The following is a 17746-nucleotide window of genomic DNA, read 5'->3' on the forward strand; positions in this document are numbered from 1 at the left end:
TTTAGTTTCTCTTTCCCAGTCACCACACTCAGGTTTATCTAATACATCAATGAGCAGTCAATATAATCAAATGCCAAACAATTAAATACTCCACGTAGATCACAGTGTCGATTTTTCTTTTCGTATTCGATCTTAGGATGTATGTGTTGCTGGCAAACCCGGTGATTATTGCCCATCCCTAATTGCCCTTGGGATCTGGGGCGAGATTCTCCGACCCCCCGCCGGGTCGGAGAATCGCCGGGGACTGGCGTGAATCCCGCCCCTGCCGGTTGCCGAAGTCTCCGGCACCAGAGATTCGGTGGGGGCAGGAATCGGGCCGCGCCGGTTGGCGGGCCCCCCCGCTCGATTCTCCGGACCGGATGGGCCGAAGTCCCACCGCTAAAATGCCTGTCCCGCCGGCGTAAATTAAACCACCTACCTTACCGGCGGGACAAGGCGGCGTGGGCGGGCTCCGGGGTCCTGGGGGGGGAGGGGGCGAGGGGCGATCTGGCCCCGGGGGGTGCCCCCACATGCGCCGCCTGGAGATGTCATTTCCGCGCCAGCTGGCGGGGCACCAAAGGCCTTTTCCGCCAGGTGGCGGGGCGGAAATTAGTCCGGCGCTGACCTAGCCCCTCAATGTTGGGGCTCGGCCCCAAAGATGCGGAGCATTCCGCACCTTTGGGGCGGCGTGATGCCCGTCTGATTTGCGCCGTTTTGGACGCCAGTCGGCGGACATCGCGCCGTTTCCGGAGAATTTCGCCCCTGGTGTGGAGTCACCTTCTTATCAACTCAGTTGAGCCTTTGAGTAAATGGTCACTAAAGCATTTTGTGGTGTGGGTAAGGGCAGCCGACTTGCTTCCCCAAAGGGCATTCATGAACCGGCAGATTTTAAAAATTAAGCATCAACCTGGTAGTTTCATGGTCACTATCACAGACACTAACCATCTATTCCAGATTTATTTAATTCATAGAAACATAGAATTTACAGTGCAGAAGGAGGTCATTCGGCCCATCGAGTCTCCACCGGCTCTTGGAAAGAACACCCTACTTAAGCCCATGCCTCCACCCTTACCTAGTAACCCATCTAACCTTTTTTTTAGAGACTAAGGTCAATTTATCATACCTAACATTTGGAACTCCCCAGCTGTGGTGGTGTGATTTGAGTCCTTGGATTATTCGTCCAGGGGCTGTTTAGCACTGGGCTAAATCGCTGGCTTTGAAAGCAGACCAAAGCAGGCCAGCAGCACGGTTCGATTCCCGTATCAGCCTCCCCGAACAGGCGCCAGAATGTGGTGACTAGGGGCTTTTCACAGTAACTTCATTTGAAGCCTACTTGTGACAATAAGCGATTTTCATTTCCTTGCTTCCTCAGCATTCAACTGCATTGAATAAATGGGTGCCATTGGTCTTAGCGGCTACAGTTGAAAGGGTGAACACGCCACATTTTTGAGATTACAGGACATCGATTTTTTTAAGGTTATTAGAAATAGAACAAAATCTGAACATATGAGCTTCAACATATGAGAGTTTGTGGGAATTTGTAGGACATGTGTATGAGAGACTGAGGGATGGAACATACCTACAAAAATGTATCATTACAGAAAGAAAGGTTTTGAAGCTTTTTGCAGTAAAATAAGAAACATTAAAATACCCCCCCCCCCCCCCCCCCACACACAAATGCTTAACTGTTGCTTGACTAGCTTTTACATTAAATCATGTTGCTACTATTAGTGTCAGAGCTCTTTTATGAGGGTTTGGAATATCACTGAGGGAATGTTAAACTGAGAGTCTTACAATACGGGTGGAGCATATAAAGTGGACTCTAACTGAACTTTATGATAATAGCATACCACAGGGTATTCGAACTGGATATCGACTATATATTAAAGGTGTATAATGAAGGTGTGTAGTACAACGCAGGCAGTTGAGGGCACTTCTGTGAGAGGCACGTGCGCCCGAGGGAGCACCGTTTGAAATCGAAGGAGCCTGTTACTCTTCCACATCTAGTTTCTTTTTACACTTTCCCGTCCTTTGCATTGAGTGTGGGACCCAGCACTTAATTGATCAGGCTGGAATATAGGATGGAAAATTACCGCTCAGATATCCTAAAACTGTGCAAGGAAAGGACAGGGCACGTTGTACAGATTGAATGAGAGTTTGATTTTTTTTTGTTGTTGCCCTGATTAGTGTAGTACGAAGTCTTACAACACCAGGTTAAAGTCCAACAGGTTTGTTTCGATGTCACTAGCTTTCGGAGCGCTGCTCCTTCCTCAGGTGAGGGGCCCACCCAGAGATTCACCTGAGGAAGGAGCAGCGCTCCGAAAGCTAGTGACATCGAAACAAACCTGTTGGACTTTGACCTGGTGTTGTAAGACTTCGTACTGTGCTCACCCCAGTCCAACGCCGGCATCTCCACATCATGGCCCTGGTTAGTCACATGGACAAGAGCTAAAGGACCTAAACTTGTGCTCAAAACGCTGCCACCATATTCTAACCATCCCATTCGCGTTTGTTGACTCACATTGCAACGGGTTAAGCAAAGCTTCGATTTTTAGAACTCTCATTTTTGTTTTCTAATCCCTTCAGAGCCTCACCCCTCCCTATCGCTGTAATCTTCTGCAACCCCACAAACCTGCCAGATATCACTCCCGATTCTTGCCTCTTGTCTAGCCGCAACTTTAATTTATCGACCATTGGTGGCCAATCGTTTATCTGCCTGGGCGCTAAACTGGGATTACCTTTGTAAACTTCGCCACCTCACTATCCGCCATTGATCCCATAGAAACGGATCAAATTCTAAGAGGATTAGGCAGGATAGATTGAGGAACAATGTCCCCGATGGTGGGGGAGGTGACGAAGGAGCTACGCTCCGAAAGCTAGTGATTCCAAATAAACCAGTTGGACTTTAACCTGGTGTTGTGAGACTTATTACTGTGCTCACCCCAGTCCAACGCCGGCATCTCCACATCATAATTCCAAGAAGGAATTAGATATAGCTTTTGGGGCTAAAGGGACCAAAGGGATATGGGGGGAAGGTTCGGATCAGGGTATTGAACTTGATCAGCCATGATCATAATGAATGGTGGAGCAGGCTCGAAGGGCTGAATGGCCTCCTGCTTCTATTTTCTATATATGTTTCTATGTACGAGCCGAAGATTTCAGTCAGTGTTCCGAATAACACCGTATGTGGCTCTGAGTTAAATTCTGTTTGATAACTCTCTTGCAAAACACCTTGGGATGCTTTAATATGTTAAAGATGCTACAGAAATGCAAGTTGTTACCGTTACTTTTGTAAAAACTACGACTTCCCTCTGCCTTGGAGCAACATGCTCACTGTGTGGGTGGGCCTATATAGTCGGAATCAGCGGTTAATTGGTTAATGTTTTCTACTGAAGCTCATATTCAAAGCGAGAAGGATAAAAAGCCACCTCCTTTATCTCTTCGCAGGATAACGGGCTATGAAGAAGATGAGCAACATCTATGAGTCGGCTGCGAACACGCTGGGGCTCTTTTCCAGCCCCTGCCTGACGAAGGTGGAACTGCGGGTTTCGTGCAAAGGGATATCGGACCGAGATGCGCTCTCCAAACCAGACCCCTGCGTTGTCCTCAAAATGCAGTCACACGGACAATGGCTAGAGGTATCGTCGCAGAACCATTCTGAGCACTCTGCTCGACATGTTCAGGCCAGATTCAGCTGAGCTTTACTGTCCCGTGTGCTGTTTAGAAATGATGCTGTGTAAAATGCCCAGTCTTACAGAAAGACTCTCAAGTCTTACATAACAAGCCCAAAACATCATTGAGGGGTGGGGGGTGGGGGGAGATGTGTGTGTGTGTGAGGAACCTTCCTTTCTTTTAGATCAATTTTAAGACCCAACAAACAAAAACGAAATGAGTTGTTCTTAATTCTGGCCTCGCTCTTCTCTTCTCATGGAATACCATTCGGCAATAAAACAACCGCATAGACATTTATTTCAGAAGAGGGGAAGACCATTCAGCCCATCCAGCCTGTTCTGCCATTCACTGAGATCACTGGGGCCTAGCTTCTTCCACCTGCCTTTGGCCCCAACAAAAATCTGTCAATCTCAGGTTTAAAAGTTAGAATTGTTGTTGCGTCATTTATTTTGAAACTGAAATTCAGATTTTCAGGATTAATACATCATTATTTGTGGAAGAGAGTTCTAAACTTCTACCAGCCATTTGAACAAAGAGGTGTTCCCTAAATTCACCCCTTAAAGGATTGGCTCTAATTTTTAGATTATGGCCCCTAGTCTTAAGACTCCCCAGCCAGTGGATATAGATCCTCTCCCTACCCTATCTATTCCCCTTAATATCTTGAAAATGTTGATCAAATCACCACTTAACTTTCTCAGTTCCAGGCAATCCAGCCTGGTTTTCTTCAATCTGTCCTCGTACCGGAACCCTGGGAGTCAGGTACCATTCTGGTAAATCTACACTTCACTCCCGCTAGGGTCAATATCTCCTTCCTGAGTTTCGGTGCTCATAATCCTCCTGATGTGGGCTGTCCAGTGCTTTGTATACTTGAAGCTTGACTTCTAACCCCGCGTGCTCGAGTCCTCCAGATATAAAGTCCAATTTCTATCAGACGTTTTGATTATTTTCCGTCCCTGCTCACGATATTTTAATTATCTGTATACCAGGAGCTTCAAGTCTCTTTGGGGAGATGGTGGCCGAGTGGACCAGTACTGAGCTCGTAATCCAGAGGCCCAGGCTAATGCTCTGGGAACATGGGTTCAAATCCCATCATGGCAGATGGTGGAATTTAAATTCGAGTAATAATCTGGAATTGAAAAGCTAGTCTCAGTAATCCATGCAAACAAGGAGCAGGATTAGCCCATTCCACCCCTCGAGCCAGCTCTGCCATTTAATAAGGTCATGGTAAAATCTGCACCCTACCTAACCCTGATAACCAATCACCCTCTTGCTTACCAAGAAACTGTCCATCTCCGCCTTAAAAATATTCACTGGCTTTTCAGGAAGAAAGTTCCAAAGACCCCCAACGTTCTGAGCGAATTTTTATCCCCGTTTTAAATGGGTGACCTCTAACAGTGACCCCAAGTTCCAGATTCTCCCACAAGAGGTAACACCCTCTCCGCAGCCACTCTGTCAAGACCCCCTCAGGATCTTATATGTTTCAATCAAGTCACCTCTTACTCTTCTGAACTCCAGTGGATACATGCCCAGCCTGTCCAACCTTTCCTCATAGGGTAACTCGATAGGGCAGACTCGCTGGGCCGAATGGCCTCCTTCTGCACTGTTTGTTCTATGTCTATGTAACCCGCCCATTCCAGATATTCATCTCGGAACTGCTTCCAACACATTAAGGTGACCAATACTGTGCACAATTCTCCAAATGTAGTCTCACTAGGGCCCTGTACAGCTGAAGCATAACCTCCCTATTTTCATATTCAATAAATGATAACATTCTATTTGCTTTCCTAATAACTTGCTGTATGTACATACTTGTCTTTTGTGATGCACTAGGGCAGCCAGATCCCTCTGCATCGCGGAGCTCTGCAATCTGTCGCTATTTAGATAATAACCTTCTTCTTTATTCTTCCTGCCAAAATGGACAATTTCACATTTCCCACTTTATACTTCATTTGCCAGATCTTTGCCCACTCACTTAACCTATCATTATCTTTTCGTAGTCTCTTTGTGTCCCCTTCACAACTTGCCTTCAGCCTATCTTTGTGTCATGAGCACATTTGGTAACCATTCCTTCAATCACTTCATCCAAGTCATTAATAGAAATTGTAAACAGTTGAGGTCCCAGCACACCACTCGTTACACCTTGGCAACTTGTAAAAGACCGATTTATGCCTACTCTCTGTTTTCTGAAATCCAGCCAAACGTCTATCCAGGCCAATATATTACATCCTCTACACGAGTTTTATTTTCTGCAATAACCTTTGACGTGGCACTTTATCAAATTCCTCATGAAGATCTAAGTACAATGCATCTACTCTTTTATCCAGAGTAAATGTACTTCCTCAAAGAACTCCAAAATGTTGGATAAACATGATTCCCTTTGACAAATTTGTGTTGATTCTGCCTGATTACCGTGAACTTCTCCAGGTCCCCTGCTACAGCTTCTTTAACAATAGCTTTTAACATTCTCCCTATGACAGATGTTAGGCTAACTGGCCTGTAGTGTCCCACTTTCTGTCTCCCTCCCTTTTTGAATAATGGAGTTACATTTGCTACCCACCAATCTTAATGGGACCTTCCCTGAATCTAAGGAGGTTTGGAAATTAAACCAAAGCATCAACTATTTCACCAGCTACTTGTTTTAAGACCCTAGGATAAAGTCCATCAGATGCCAGGCACCTATCAGCCCCCACTCCAACTATTTACTCAGTACCACTTCTCTGGTGGCTGTAATTTTCCTGAGTTCCTCCTTCCCTTCCTTTTCCTGATTTAGAGTGTCTTCTGAGATGCTACTTATATCCTCCACAGTGAAGACTGATGAAAAACACTGGTTCAATTCATCTGCCATCTCCTTGTTTTCCAATGGTAACCATAATACCATTTTTCTGAAAACCCATCTGGTTGGTCGAGATGGGACACGTGATCGGCACAGGCTTGGCGGGCCGAAGGGCCTGTTCCTATGCTGTACTGTTCTTTTGTTGTTTTTGTCCACTCCTGTCCTTTAGCGAAGGTAATAGAAAATAGAAGCAGAAGGAGGCCATTCGGCCCTTCTGACCTGCTCTGCCATTCTTTATGATCATGGTTGATCTAGTTCAATACCCTGATCCCACCTTCCCCCGATATCGCTAGATTCCTTTAGCCCCAAGAGCTATATCTAATTCCTTCTTGGAATTACACAGCATTTTGGCCTCAATTACTTTCTGTGATTTCAGATTCACCACTCTCTGGGTGAAGACATTTCTCATCATCTCAGTCCTAAAAGGTTTGCCCCTTATGCTCAACCTCCCGTCCTTACCTGGTCTGACCTGCGTGCGATTCCAGACCTGGAGTAATATGGTTGACTCGTTACTGCCCTCTGAAATGGTCGGCCAAGCAATTAGGGATGGGCAGCCAACGCTGACCCAGCCAGCAACACTCACATCTCAAGAACGAATAAACAAAATAAACCTCTGCTGGATCTCACTCTTCACGAGCTTCGTCGCACATCTTGGGCAGGATTCTCCGAGCCTCAACGCCGAAATCGCGTTCGGCGCGGGGGCGGGGGATTGGTCGTCGATGCCGAAAACCGGCGCGACGCCGCTCCCCCCCGATTCTCCGGTTGCCGGAGAATCGCTGTGAATCGCGTGCGTGCGGTCCAGGCGGCGCGGGTAGGGGGACATTGACAGAGCCCCCCCCCCCCCCCGCGATTCTCCGACAACTGGCCGAGTTCCCGACGGCATGGTTCTAACCATGTTTTGCCTGTCGGGAACAGTCGGCGGCTACCCTTGAGGGGGGGGGGGGGGGGGTCCTTCACTGGGGGTGGCCGCAGGGCCGGCCACGCTAGTGATCGGGGCCACCGATCCGCGGGTGCGCGCGATCTTGGGTCGGGGGGGGGGCCTATTTTTTCGGGGCTTGTCCGCGGTGTGAGTCTGCCGTGTCGCATGGGGCGGCCGCCGCCGTGCGCCTGCGCGGACTCCCGACCGGAAGTGCAGGGCTCCGTATCCACAGCCAGAGCTGCATGGAGTACTCCGGGGCCCGGCCAGTCCCCTATAGGTGGGAGAAAGTCCAGAGTGAAATGCCCGCGTTTTGACGCTGAAGTGGGAACATAGCCCCATTATTGGAGAATCCCGCTCCTTAAGTTTGGGAATGTTGTTGCAGCTTAAATTTTATGCATTTTTCCTCTTTGTGTTTTCCACCAATATTCCAAGTTTAGCGTCCTATGTGTGTGCAACATAATCCATTTCTTCCCCCTTTTTTCGTGTGGTTAGGTCTCTCTTTTCCTTGTGCCTTCTCCAGACACCATTCACAACCAGGTGACCACGATTTGTCCTCTGCCCATCCCTGGTGCCCGCTAGGATTCGGTGACTCCTTCGACCTTTTTTTAAATTCGGAGCCAACCCACAGCCGCAGGGTTGAGAATGGAAGTCCAGTGCGTCCACGGATCGACAGTCCAGGGATGCATGACTGCGCCAAGATCCAAATTCACCGCTTATTTCTTCACTTTGTTTTCCTACACACTATGCTTCCAGTAAACAGAGGGTTACCAATGTCCATTCCTACATGGCCCCAGGACAATAACTACTCCATAGTGGTTTGAGGTTTGATTTTGAAGGAGTGGGGGGGGGGGGGGGGGGGAGTGTGTCAGGGTAAATGTTAGAATCTCTCCAAACCAAAAATAAAAATGGTCGTGCGTCTATGGAAAAAAGGTTCCTCACGAAGGTACACTTTTGTGAAAACAGACCCCTGAGCCGTGTGGAACCTTTACACCTGGTAAGATGCAGACGTAATGCTTCTTTGGGTGTTATGGTTGCACAAATGCTTTGTCACAAGCAACTGTGTTGATATTTGCCACATAGATTTGCAACAATCTGACCTTGACTATCATTGTATAAATGTGCGTCCCTTTTGTCCACATTCTTCCCAATTCCCTCTTCATGTAAATTAATTCTGTGGACTCATACTCTTATTACGAACAAATTCAGGAGTGCTATATACTGTTTGGTGCCTCTAAGGTCCATTAGAGTTAAATCCAAGACTGCATATAAATTGCCAGCATATCAAGCACAAATTCTAAGTTGACAATGCGAGAGTGAATCAGTTTTGCCAACGTAATCGGTTTTGTGGAATACTCTCAAGTCATTTATTGGCGTTTGTGAATGTACGCCTGTGCGTAACTTGAGTTTTTATGCATCATCGGGTTTATGTTTCGAAATATTTATTACCTTCTGATTGGTGATACGTTTGCGGTGAGAATGTGTTTGCTAAATCTTCACGCTGTTTTCAATGTTTTAAGGAGGGTTGTAAAGTTCGGCGAGTACTCTGGGCGGAAGGGAGCGGAATGAAAGCAGCTGATTTTAGTTGTCCAAGGCAGTCGGGAAAATAAAGATTTTTAGTTCTTAGATATTGGTCAGAGTTAACGGAAGTTTTTGAATCTAGAACTGTTTGCAGAAATTATCCAACCCCTGATTGCTTAAAGCTCAGAATTTAGCGAATAAAAATGTAATTGATTCCCAATAAAGGATGCTGCCTTTATATTCCAGTCCCCTCATCACCAGTGGCTTCTCTGTCAGTGCTGCAGCATAGCTGATGCCGTGTAGCTGATACCAACAGAACAGAGAAACACTACAGGCAGTAAGATTTCTCTTCCCAGCTGTGCTGACAGGGAAATGCAAATGGACACCATGAGTGACACAGTCTACCATCGATTCTGAACATTCATTGACACTGGGAAAGTCCATTATCATAAATGTATTTTAAACAACCTTGCGTTGATACTGCGGAAGCTGTCTTGGGTCAGGACGTTAAGCAGATTCTTCAGCTCTCGTCGCATTACAGCAACCTTTCGAGCAGCGATGGTCCAAAAGACAACCGCAGGGGGTTGGAACGGTCACTGGTGCTGGGGCAATGCACTGAGCACAAACTGAAAACTGAGTGATGCGCAGAAGTGACAATGCTGAAACGTGTCGTCTGGCCCACCACCTGGGGTTTGGTGAACAAACAGTCCAGATCGCATTTGCCCATCCCATTCCTAAACCCCTTCAACCCCTTCCCCTCACTATCCAATCTAATCTTGAAGGTTTAACATTGCCTCGGCCTCATCCTCTAACCCCGTGAGTGAATTCCACAGCCTCAGAACGTTCTGTGCAAAGAGCTTTCTCCCTGCCTTCTTATGAGTATCTTACTTTTAATATTGGCCCTCACTCTTGACGCTACTACACTTTTTATCTTGGCCCTCACTCTTGGCACTACTACACGTGCAAGCTTTATGGGATTATTATATGTTCGGATTGTATCTTTTGGTTTATGAGATTACTATATTTTGGGATTGCAGCTTTAATTGTAGAGTCGATGAAAGGGGCCATGTGATCTGTTCTGGAGTCTGTCAAGGTGGATTACTTGTTAGAGATCTGAGGAAGACGGCAATTGTTTTATTGAGGGGGAGGTGTAAGGTATTTATGCTTGGGGGAAATGGCAGCAATTTCTAAGTGTATAACGAGTAGACCATGAATCTCCCAAAGTCCCAGAAAGGTGTTACAGCTATTAAATTATAAACAGTGGTGCTGTAAACTATTACTTTACTTCTAAGATGAAAAAGAATTTGGATCAAAGATAACTGATCAACATTTATATTTAGATACAAGGCTAATGTGTTTCCCATTATCATGGGGAAGAGAGTAGAGGAAGTTCTTCTGAGATCAGGCTACAGTCTTCCCTATAAACCCAGGAATATCACAGACAGATGTTTCAGTTGGGTACTGTGTGGTCTTCAGCTAAGTAAGAGAAGAGAGTGAGAAAAGGATAGAAGCAATCAAGTTGCACCTTACGCGGAGAAAATGATTCTATCTGTCACCATGTAGAACACAGGTGGGCACTCATGCTCAGATTCAAAACTAAGTTTGAGAGGTGTTAAAGGAGGCTGGAAGTTTACCTAGACTGGAGCTGGAGGAATAAATGTACATTGTATTCCTCGCAGTGAGAGAGAGTTCTGAGACTAGAAGTTACTAAATGGGAAATTAAAAAGGAATCAATCCATTAGGAGCTGGGAGCAACTGTGAACTGGTTGGGATAAGAACTGTCATTCCATGGAGCATGGGATGCGTGATAGTGACAAGGAACTATTTATTTCAATAATTTAAAGAATCCATTGCCTACAAAAGATGTTTGGGCAACAGTGTTTTTAGTCATTTGATACAGTCAAAGTGTGATGTCTTGATGTGTGTTTTTTTTTAGCTGGAACTGGAACTGAGATCAAATTATCACTGTAAGGAAATCAAAACAATGTCTTGAACTTTTGATTTTCCCTCCTTTGCCTCCTTGAACCAGGTTGCCCTGGTCATCAATGGGGCATTTGATGAGTCCAAGTCGTTAATCAGAGTGGAAAATGTGCACTGGTTCCTTGATGAATATTAAGTGAAGTAACTCAAACCAGACATTTCCTGAATATTGTTAATGGCAGCAGCCATTTAAGGCAGTGACTGCCCGGAGAAGGAGTTTAGGCAGGAACGTGTACGTTTTGTTTGCAGAACACCACTGTGAAATCATGGAATCGCTACAATGCAGAAGGAGTCCATAAAGCCCACTGAGTCTGTACTGACCCTCCGAGAAAGCATCCCACCTAGGCCCACTCCCTCACCACCCCCACCTAACATTTGGACACTAAGGGGCAATTTAGTGTGGCCAATCCATCTATCCTGCACATCTTTGAACTGTGGGAGGAAACCAGAGCACCCGGAGGAAACCCACGCAGACACGGGGAGAACGTACAAACTTAACACAGGCAATAAGTCAATCGAAACTGGTGCTGTGAGGCAGCAGTGCTAACCAATGAAAGCACAGTTTAATTTCTGAGGAACTCGCTTGCGAGCCACAGAATCTTTGTCTGACGCAAAGAACGTATTTGGACTCCTGGGGACACTTATCCACCCCCATAATCTGACAGTGAATTGGAAGTTCACAGTATGTGGGATAAAATTCCCTTTGCCTTTTATAATGGCAAAATGTGTTTTGCAAAATTAATGTACTTTTCTCCAATGCTAAAATAATTTGTTCTGCTCCCCTTCATTCTAACCCCGCCCCCCTCGCCACCCCCCCAATAACCTCTGTCTCACTTTACAGTCCTTAGTGATGGAGATGCCATTAATTCCACATTTAGGCTCGTGGTCTTGAAGAGGTCTTGATTATTTTAGTTTCACTTCTCTAGGATGCATCCATAACATCCTAGCATCCTTAACATCTCGAGGGGCAGCACGGTAGCATTGTGGATAGCACAATTGCTTCACAGCTCCAGGGTCCCAGGTTCGATTCCCGGCTTGGGTCACTGTCTGTGCGGAGTCTGCACATCCTCCCCGTGTGTGCGTGGGTTTCCTCTGGGTGCTCCGGTTTCCTCCCACAGTCCAAAGATGTGCAGGTTAGGTGGATTGGCCATGATAAATTACCCTTAGATCCAAAATTGTTCTTAGTGTTGGGTGGGGTTACTGGGTTATGGGGATAGGGTGGAGGTGTTGATCTTGGGTAGGGTGCTCTTTCCAAGAGCCGGTGCAGACTCGATGGGCGAATGGCCTCCTTCTGCACTGTAAATTCTATGATAATCTATGATAACAGGAAAACCCCCCCCCCACATGTTTAAATGTCAAATACAATGAGATCATTTATTCAAATTTCTCTCCTTTGTTTTGCACCCATGGAGTGGAAATAGTTAAGAGGTCTGTGCGACTTGACTCTGACCATTCCCTCATTTCATTTTGTCTTGCCTCCTGCAACGGTTATGGCCAACAGCCCAAAATTGTTCTTTCCCCATGACGGGAAATGAGAAATGCTTATTATGGGATGTCCAGTTTGCCCAGTCGATGTCCTCCTGAGATGGCCGAGTGGAGCAATGAGGCGCCTGCTACAACTGATCTTATTGGGCAGGTTGATGCGATGTGTTCCATGGTCTGGGACCCACGGACACAACCGAGTCATTCCTCATCTTCCACTTGGAGACCCGTGTGGCCACATTGTCCGTGTCCTGTGTGGATTCGGTTCCGTGTCCATTGTCAACGAGGGTGGATGAAACCGAGGGCCTCTGCTGTTGGGCCAGTTTCGAGGTTTTTTTGTTTCCTTTAATGCTGCATGCATTCTACAATTCCATCAACTGGATAGTGGGTCGACAAGTCTAAATGTATTCATTTAATTCATTGAATTTAGATTCCCCAACTGCCATGGCGAGCTTAGAGCTTGTGTTTCCAGACCACTAGCACAAACAACTGGACTGCTAGTCCAGTAGCCTAACCACTACTGCTGTACGAATATCAGCTACCAGTTCCCAGAATGGCTGGTGCGATTTTAATTGCTTTCTCGTTGGGTTTCCCAAGCCTTTGTGAAGGTCGTGCTCATTATTTTTTCTGTCTCGTGAAACACAATGTGACTGGTGGGTGTTAATAGTGTGGGGCAGTACGGGGAACCACTCACTTGACGAAGTTTAGCAGCACATCCGACAAACTGGCGTAAATTGATATTTATTTCCTGGCCTCCAGCAGCGTTGCTTCAGACCTCAGTGCAAACGTGGGAAGAGAGCAGCGATCGGCTCCCAATTGTTTGTGTTTGTACTTCTGCAGTTCTCCTCACCCAACCGTCCCTAACTGGGGGGATGATATCACAGTGGTTACGCCACTGGACCCAGTAACCCACTAATGATCTGGAGATGCGAGTTCAGATCTCACCACGGGAGCTGGGGTATTTCAACTCAATTAATTAAATAAATCTGGAATTTAAAAACAAAGTCAGTCTTAGTCACGGTAGCAATGAAACTGCTGATTGTTGTACAACAAACCCCATCAAGTTCATTGATTTCCTTTAGAGTGGAAAATATGTTCTCCTTAGCCAGCCTGACCAATACGCGACTCCAGATCCTTGACCATGAGATTGACTTTTAGCTGTCCACTAACAGGACACTGAGTTCTTTATGGATGAGCAATAAGTCAGACCTTGCCCACATTACCCTACCCCATGAATGAGTATAAAAAAATAATCAGTTCCTCGACGCCGATATCGTAATTGGCGATCGGACGGATAATCCCTTCCGACGCCCAAATTGAGCGTGCCGCCGTTTTGACGCCGGTTTTCTATCCACCGCCCCCTCCGAAATGGAGTCATCCCGTCATGCGCCACACGCCATTGGAACGGTGTTTGTGCGTCACATGGAGGCCCTCCCCCGATGCTCCGTCCCCGATGGGCTGAGTTCCCGATCGCGCGGGGTCGCGTGGTCTCAGCGGTCGGGGTGGCGGCTGCGGACTGTGTCCAGTGCCACCAATGTCGGCCGAGAGTCATGCTGCTGGCCTAAGGGGGGAGGGGGATTCCACGAGGGCTGGGGGGCACTGGTGGGGGATGGCCAGGGTTTGGCCAGGGGGTGGCCGGGAGGTGGGGGGGGGGAGTATTTGGCAGGTTGGGTCCGTGCGTGGCCGGCGCCATGTTGTAAGGCGCGACCACTGCAGCTCGTCGCCATGCACATGAGCGGCCACGGACCTGGTCATTCTCCAGCCGTTATTGTCATGGGAGCCGGGCATTTTACCCCACGTGGCTGCTAGTCCCTCACCGGTCGCAGGATCGTAAAATGCCACAGTTCCCACGCCGGTATCCGCACTTAACCTCAAAAACGGTGAATCCAGCCCCAGCTCTTTCGTTCGACTCAACAACGACACTGCTATGGCAACTGCTCGGCCCAGGACCGCAAGAAACTTCAGAGAGTCGTGAACACCGCCCAGTCCATCACACAAACCTGCCTCCCATCCATTGACTCCATCTACACCTCCCGCTGCCTGGGGAAAGCGGGCAGTATAATCAAAGACCCCTCCCACCCGGCTTACTCACTCTTCCAACTTCTTCCATCGGGCAGGAGATACAGAAGTCTGAGAACACGCACGAACAGATTCAAAAACAGCTTCTTCCCCACTGTTACCAGACTCCTAAATGACCCTCTTATGGACTGATTTCATTAACACTACACCCTGTATGCTTCATCCAATGCCAGTGCTAATGTAGTTACATTGTGTATCTTGTGTTGCCCTATTATGTATTTTCTTTTCTTTTCTTTTCATGTACTTAATGATCTGTTGAGCTGCTCGCAGAAAAATACTTTTCACTGTACCTCGGTACACGTGACAATAAACAAATCCAATCCAATCCAATCCATTTAAAAAAAGCTCTTGGAACTCCTTGCCTCATCTTTTTTAATTAACTGCAGATTTAACTAATGATTACCATAGAAACTTACACTTTACAGCGGAGTGCTAAGCTGTTTTATCCACTCTCCCTCAAGCAAGCCAATAAGTGAATAGTGATGTGTCACTTCAAAGGGGTCTTTATATTTTCTGTTGCTTTCAAATGGCAAAACATCCTTAGTCAGACACAGGGCTGTCAATTAGAACTGTCTTTGCGGACAGGATTGTGATTTACAAAAACAGAAACACATTATAATTTCATGATGGTGGCACTTAGCTCCCTGTGGAAAGTCTTGAGCTTTCCTTCTTGCACTCAACAACTGCGATGTTTTATCAATTTTTTAAATAAATTGTTGCTTAACGTTTCTTTCTGATTAATAAATGATGTGCTTGAGGAGTGTTTCTAAGATTATTCTCCCCCCCCCCCCCCCCCCCCCCCCCCCCCAACTTTCTTTTTTTCGCTTGTAATGCTCGCCGAGGAGTGTTACCATGGAAATAGCTTCCAGATATAAACATTGAGACTCTCCAGGACTGGGGAAGCAGTGTTCCTGAATGGTCAGAAATGTGGCAATTTGTTAACACAGTTTCTTCTCAAGACCTGTAAGTGGCACGAAATGGCTTGTTTCAGAATGTGTTTTCAGAATATAACCAATGGAAAGTTAAATGTTCAAGTAGGATTGAAAACTGGCTTAGACACAGGAGGTTTGGATGGTTGATGGAGACTGTCAGATAGTGAGGGAGGGTATTGACTAGCAGGGTTTCATGGGATCCTGTACTGGGTACTCCAGTGTCCCCCACATATGAATATTGTACTGATCCACATAGCCAAGTGACAGTGGCAGCACGGTAGCATTGTGGATAGCACAATTGCTTCACAGCTCCAGGGTCCCAGGTTCGAATCCGGCTTGGGTCACTGTCTGTGCGGAGTCTGCACATCCTCCCCGTGTGTGCGTGGGTTTCCTCCGGGTGCTCCGGTTTCCTCCCACAGTCCAAAGAAGTGCAGGTTGGGTGGATTGGCCATGATAAATTGCCCTTAGTGTCCAAAATTGCCCTTAGTGTTAGGTGGGGTTACTGGGTTATGGGGATTGGGTGGAGGTGTTGACCTTGGGTGGGGTGCTCTTTCCAAGAGCCGGTGCAGACTCGATGGGCCGAATGGCCTCCTTCTGCACTGTAAATCCTATGAGAACATCAATATATTGGCCAGTATTCCAGGTCCTGGTGCAAGTCTAGATTTGGTAGAGGAATTGTGTTCTTCTTAGTCTTTCCAAGATCCCTTAGGATCAAGGATGACTTGCTTCCATGCCAGAGTGATGGGCTCTGAGATGGCTGATAGTCGAGTCCACGATCTGGTGACTCTGCCACACGCGAGACAGGTGATGCTTGCAAGGGTAAGTGGATGGGCTGTTTGGGTTTCGGGCACTCCCTCTGACGCCTCAACTTCTGCACACTCCCGAAGTCTCTCTATGTGCTTGGCACCCTCCATTACAAACCTTCTCCATTTTGAACGGTCACAATCCGGGGTGTCCCCTGAGTTTGCAAGTATATTTGACGTCTCAGGGAATGTGCTTTCGCTGTCCTCCTGGGAGCGACTGAGTTAATAGTAATAATAATCTTTATTGTCACAAGTAGGCTTTGGAGTACACTGCAATGAAGTTACTGTGAAAAACCCCTAGTCGCCACCTTCCGGTGCCTGTTCGGGTACGCAGAGGGAGAATTCAGAATGTCCAATTCACCTAACAACACGTCTTTCGGGACTTGTGAGAGGAAACCGGAGCACCCGGAGGAAACGCACGCAGACACGGGGAGAACGCGCAGACTCCGCACAGTCCCCCAAACCGGGAATCGAATCTGGGACCCTGGCGCCGTGAAGCAACAGTGCTAACCACTGTGCTACCATGCAGAGCAGTTGCTATGGGAGTCTGGTGTTAGGTATGCGAATACCATCCAGTGGAGCTGGTTTTGAGTATTTAGCATCTTGCTGCTGGACAGCTTAGATTAGGAGAGGATGCTACAGTGGGATTGCCTTTCTTGCCACTAGATTTGAAGCATCTTGTGAAGGCACTGCTGATGGTAATTCTCCAGTGTTTTGAGGTACCTTCTGCAGGTTGTCCAAGCCTTCAAAGTACACAGCAGCATGTAGATCACTGCTACTAAACCATGACCTTAACATTGGGTTTGAGATACTGGTCTTCAAATACTCTCTTTGTTTTCCTCTGCTGGCCAAAGGCTAAGCTGGCAGATTGGAGATGGGGAAGAATTGCATCTTCAATGTCCGCCTTCGTCAAGACGAGGCTCCCAAGAGATGGAAAATGGTTCACAATTTCCTTGATCTCACTGTTGATCTTAATCAACAGGAGGAGGTGTTTTGCTGGGGGAGCTGAAAATAACATTAGTTTTCCGGGTGTTTAGTGAAAGGCCCATTTTCCCGTACGGTTAAGAGAGGGGTGGACAATGACCTGGAGCTCAGTTTCTGAATAAGCGCACACACGGAGCATCATCTGCAGACAGGGGCTGAGATTGGAAGGATTTTGGTTTTGCGTGCAAGGCAGCAGAGGCTGAAAAGTTTCCTGTTTATTTTGTGGATTCTCTCCACGCCTGGGGGTAATTTGCTGCAGGTTTCATTGAATTTACAGTGCAGAAGGAGGCCATTCGGCCCATCGAGTCTGCACCAGCTCTTGGAAAGAGCACCCTACCCAACCGCACACCGCCCATCTATCACACCTATCCCCATAACCCAGTAACCCCACCCAACACTAAGGGCAATTTTGGACACTAAGGGGCAATTTATCATGGCCAATCCAGCTAACCTGCACATCTTTGGACTGTGGGAGGAAACCGGAGCATCCGGAGGAAACCCACGCATACACGGGGAGAACGTGCAGACTCCGCACAGACAGTGACCCAAGCCGGGAATCGAACCT

At 47.1% G+C, this 17746-nt stretch overlaps 1 protein-coding gene across 5 annotated transcripts in view; it reads left to right on the forward strand.

The window, feature by feature from the left end:
* The window catches only part of LOC140425604 (copine-4), a 620467-nt gene that overhangs the window by 79709 nt on the left and 523012 nt on the right, over positions 1 to 17746 (forward strand). For all 5 annotated transcript variants that reach the window (XM_072510092.1, XM_072510095.1, XM_072510097.1 and 2 more), the window contains exon 2: positions 3427 to 3617. In XM_072510092.1, coding sequence (XP_072366193.1) covers positions 3438 to 3617 — 180 coding nt within the window. In that variant the 5' untranslated portion in view covers positions 3427 to 3437. The remainder of the gene's footprint in view (positions 1 to 3426; positions 3618 to 17746) is intronic.

This window comes from Scyliorhinus torazame, chromosome 6 (genome assembly GCF_047496885.1).
Source record: "Scyliorhinus torazame isolate Kashiwa2021f chromosome 6, sScyTor2.1, whole genome shotgun sequence".
Lineage (NCBI taxonomy): Eukaryota > Metazoa > Chordata > Chondrichthyes > Carcharhiniformes > Scyliorhinidae > Scyliorhinus > Scyliorhinus torazame.